The sequence below is a fragment of the Gadus chalcogrammus genome, chromosome 1, assembly GCF_026213295.1.
Source record: "Gadus chalcogrammus isolate NIFS_2021 chromosome 1, NIFS_Gcha_1.0, whole genome shotgun sequence".
Classification (NCBI taxonomy): Eukaryota; Metazoa; Chordata; class Actinopteri; order Gadiformes; family Gadidae; genus Gadus; species Gadus chalcogrammus.
In genome coordinates this window covers 16,589,356-16,594,355 of record NC_079412.1, presented here as the reverse complement: position 1 = coordinate 16,594,355, position 5,000 = coordinate 16,589,356, and the positions used below count along the sequence as shown (strand labels likewise).

Sequence of the window (5,000 nt, the reverse complement as noted above, 5' to 3'; positions counted from 1 at the left end):
TGCCATTAATTAATATGTTGACATGTTGCTGCTGGGGCACCGAGCCTCCAGCCGTGCACATTTTCTTCTGGCACACAGCTGTGATCCCTCGGCCCCTCCGCTCCGCCGGCAGACACCTGCCGCAGCTGACTAGCACATGAGGTCACTTTCAAACGTGTGCCGGCACGGCTGTGTATTTGTCTTCGTCTCTGGCTGCCGTCAGAAACACTGACATGTTATGATTCGTCAGCACCACCTTCAGAGAGGAGGATATAGGTTTGCTGTCAAAACAACCCGGCCCAGGTAACCACCGAGCAACGGGGATCTGGATGAGATCAGCCAAAAGAAAAAGTGCAACGTGATTCGCTTTTTTTTCTTTTTCATGTTTTCAGGGGGGAATGTGTCAGCGAGTTATGGTGACAGGTAGGACCGACAGGTCACCCGCCGGCTGCTCTGAAATTCTAATACAGTGATTAGCTCCAGTGGAGCGGGACCAGATAAACAGTTCCATTCAGCGAACAGTTCTGAAATTGGGAGCGGAAGTTTTGGATGCGATTCCAGAATTGCTGGCTCGCACCGTGCTTTGTGTGCAGGTGTCAATCCCGGGTCCCCCTGTCGCCATGGTGACAGTGTTATGGGTCCCCGAGTTGCAGAGGAGCGGGAAGGGAACCGTTTAAAACGGCGTGAGCCGCATAATAATATTTGTGAAAATTAGCGACAGAAATTCATGAGAACTGTACTTTAGTCGACTTCAGCGACAGTCTGCTCAGGATTGCGTGAACTGGAACAAATACAGATAATGAGATAAATATATTGGCCCATTTAACAGAAGGCGATGTGGGGGTTGTGCAAACAAGCCTTGAATAAAATAAGGAATGTATTGATTTCTCCCAACCTTCATTTCCTTCCTACTGTTTACTGCATAAATAAATAGGTGTTTTCGGATATTAAAGTATTAATCGCTTGATTTTAATTGTCTTTTTGGGTTTATTTATTTTAATCTTGGTGATAAAAGGTTTTTTTACGCACCGCAGTCGCCACGCACTGATGGAATGCGGCTCTGCTGTGTGCTAGCTGCGGCAGCAATGCTACTTTTGAACGCGGCTCTGTGGTATGCTAGCTGCGGTAGCAATGCTATTCTGGAAGGCGGCTCAGTCGAGGGCTAGCTATGGTCGCGGTGCTACTATGGATGGCGGCTCTGTCGTGTGCTAGCTGCGGTAGCAATGCTACTCACTCCACGGACACGGAGTAGCGGTCAGGTAGCAGAGAACAGGCCACGCCTCCGATGGACACATCCACCACCGACGCCCGCTTGCCCAGGTTCCTGCCCTGCACCGTCACCAGGGTGCCCCCCTCCACCGGCCCACTCAGGGGGGAGATCTGTGGGGGAGGGACAGAGAGAGAGAGAGAGAGAGAGAGAGAGAGAGAGAGAGAGAGAGAGAGAGAGAGAGAGAGAGAGAGAGAGAGGATATAGGGGAAGAAGAGACAAAGAAAAATCAGATAGGATCAGACACAAGTATTCCACTCCATTGATTCTTGAGTAGCAGACTCACATGGTATTAATGAAGAAAGCCGTGACATAGCCATATACACACACACACACACACACACACACACACACACACACACACACACACACACACACACACACACACACACACACACACACACACACACACACACACACACACACACACACACACACACAAAGTAGACTGTTTACTGTCTTGGCCTGTCAGTCACTTGACTCTTCAAGCCCCGTATAGCGTATGCAAATGAAGAGTGGGCCTAAGAGCTCCTTATCATAGCCCACATGATACGTGTGATGAAATAGAGAGAGGGAGAGAGAGAGGGAAAGAGAGAGGGGAGGGAGGGGGAGAAAGAGAGAGAGTGAGAGAGAGAGAGTAGGATGGAGAGATGGCGATGGTGCGTGAAAGGTGGAGGAGAGAGGTGAAGAGGAATGCATAGGAGTGGATGAGTGGGGGAGGCCAATTTAGGAAATGGAGTGTTGAGAGGATTGTGAGTGGGGACAAAGCTAGGCAGAGAGCGACACTCGAATCAGGGGAATTAATGCACACTGCTATTCCCGTTATCTGTTTGCATGTTACTACTTTGAGAAATTCCTCCGCTTTCGCGTTGCCCAGGGTTCAAAAGGGGGAGCTGCATGCTCCATCGGAGCTCTCGCTTCATTTCTTTTTCCATGGAAAGCAGAGAGAAGGAAGAAAGGGGGAAACATTACGACCCCTGATTCACCAACAAGAAACGCTGCTTTACAGATAACCAATCTCTGGCTCCCAGGCCTATCGGGAATCTACCATCAAGCACCCCCTCCTCTGGGGTTGAGATAGAGGCCTGTGTGTGTGTGTGTGTGTGTGTGTGTGTGTGTGTGTGTGTGTATGTGTGTGTGTGTGTATGAGTGTGTGTCTATGAGTGTGTGTGTGTGTGTGTGTGTGTGTGTGTGTGTGTGTGTGTGTGTGTGTGTGTGTGTGTGTGTGTGTGTGTGTGTGCGTCCGTGCGTGCGTGCGTGCGTGCGTGCGTGCGTGCGTGTGTGTGTGTGCGTCCGTGCGTGTGTGTGTGTGTGTGTGTGTGTGTGTGTGTGTGTGTGTGTGTGTGTGTGTGTGTGTGTGTGTGCGTCCGTGCGTGTGTGTGTGTGCGAGGGGTCCAGGGAACCTCCGGACTGCTCGCAGTTCCCCTCTGAACGACACTTGGCAGAGATAGAGTCACTGTGACCTCTGCATGCTTTTAGCCTGGGATCCGGTCTGTACTGGCTCTCTATCCAACACTCACCCACACACACACACACACACACACACAGACGATCTTATGAATAAAAAAACACGTCTCATGCTGGGTGCGTGAGAGAGGACGATATTAGTTGATACGGATACTGGTGCTTTATTCGCGGCCAGATCGACGGCCAAGATAAATAAACACACTCCCGGGTGAGAAGTGTCTCACACAATGAGGGAGTGTGTGTGTGTATCACACACTCCCCCCTGTGTCACTTTTAATATCACGTGAAGGCAAACTGTTGAAGACGGACGGAGGGCTTAGCGTTTATCCTCAAGGTCTCCCCTTAGGTAGCGGTTTAAGAATTAGGTAGCGGGAAAAAGAAATATTGAGTACTACTGAGCGTCAGGGTTATGAAGGCTTAGCTAGCCTGGTTAAGTACTGTGCATACCAGAGCTATTTATACTCCTGATGCATTCACATGTTCTGTCCTTGAAGACACACCCGCCGCTTAACTAACACATAAAACACATACTGCACGTGCAGAAACACACACATACGCACTCACACACACAGACACACAGGTGATATTTGGCAAGATAACAGATAGTGACACACAGCTTCGCAAAGTTCAGCAGTAAGAACGCGTGTGATCACCTGGTTCGGCAGCACCTGTGTGTGTGTGCGTGCCCTCGATTGTCTGCCTCTGTGGTGTCAATGATCAACTCCCGTGCTCCCAATAACAGTGGCTGAGGCTGCTGCTCATTTACACCTTCTGTGCGTCTCTGAGTCTTGATTTACAGGCCGCGCTTCCCCGGGGGGATGCAGAGGCATCTCAGGGTGTGAGGCTGAGACAACTTTCTTTAGGATGAAGATAAATAAAGCTTCATCGAACTGATTAAGCTGACAGGGCAGGAAACGGTGCTCTCTCTATCTCTCTTTGTATCTTACTCCCTCTCTGTCTCTCTGTCTCTCTCTCTCTCTCTCTCTCTCTCTCTCTCTCTCTCTCTCTCTCTCTCTCTCTCTCTCTCTCTCTCTCTCTCTCTCTCTCTCTCTCTCTCTCTCTCTCTATCCACCTATATGTTTTCATTGATCCAACTCTTTCTTTATATCTAACCCTCCTCATTATTTAACACTATCTCTGGAACTCTGTCCATGTAACAATCTATCTATTAATCTGTGAATGTGTGTCTGTCTGCCTGTCTGTCTGCCTATCTGTCTGTTTTTAGATCAAAGTGAGGTCATGGTTTTTACTTCCTGGCCATCACACTAATCAACGTGGACACAAGCACAAACAGAGGAAGAAGAAGTCCCAAACTGAACTGAAACCCCGGTTAAGTTTCTTTCTTTTTTTGCCTCCCATTTGGTAAACCCCCTTCCTCCCCTCACTGTCCTCCTACGGCTCTCTCCCGCCGGCCTCATGTTCCGTTTGTCATGAGAGCAGCGAACAATGTTTTGCACTTCCTGTTTTTCTGGGCCCTATAATCAAACAATCAATTAAGTCTCCTAAACAACAGACCACACCGTAAACAGAGCAGGAGAGTCTTTGAGGTCACCACGTCTCTTATCTCACACTGGAACAAAGGGCCTTTTTGCACAATAACACGGGGCGTGGCAAAGCATCAGCATCAGCTTATCACTGACATTTTGAGTTGAGGCTCGCCGAACAAAACCTGCAATGTAAAACAAAAAACCAGAGAGCCTGAATAACAAGCCCCACCAAAATATCCCATCCTACACGGTCGCTATGACTAACAATAACTGATGTGATTTCAGTGAGTTTGTGTGTGTATGTGTGTGTCTGTGTGTGTCTTTGTATGTTTGTATGTATGTTTGTGTATGTGTTTATGTGTGTGGGAGTGTGTATGTGGGTGTGTGTGCGAGAGTGTGTGTTTGTGCGTGTGTGCCTGTGTGGGAACTCCGACTGGACCAGACTGTTACCCTGACCCCTGTGGATTCTTTGTGAATATATGGCTGCCAAAACATTGCATCACCCCCAGCCTCCATGAAGGAAAAAAAAGCCCCAATACTTATTTTGTAACTTCATAGCGTGTTTGTGTGTGCCTGAGTGGGTGCACGCATGCAATGTGCATGCGTGTGTGTGTGTGTGTGTGTGTGTGTGTGTGTGTGTGTGTGTGTGTGTGTGTGTGTGTGTGTGTGTGTGTGTGTGTGTGTGTGTGTGTGTGTGTGTGAGCGCGCCTGTGTTTGTGTGTGTGTGAGTGAGTGAATGTGAATGTGAGGGTATGACTAGCAAGGGTGTTACTGTTTTCCCTTGATTTATGTGTATATGT

At 48.7% G+C, this 5,000-nt stretch overlaps 1 protein-coding gene across 1 annotated transcript in view; it reads right to left on the bottom strand.

Annotated features, from left to right (window-relative positions):
• The window catches only part of plxnd1 (plexin D1), a 47,671-nt gene that overhangs the window by 11,331 nt on the left and 31,340 nt on the right, over positions 1-5,000 (bottom strand). The window contains exon 13 of the mRNA XM_056592870.1: positions 1,214-1,359. Within this exon, the coding sequence (XP_056448845.1) occupies positions 1,214-1,359 (146 nt within the window). The remainder of the gene's footprint in view (positions 1-1,213; positions 1,360-5,000) is intronic.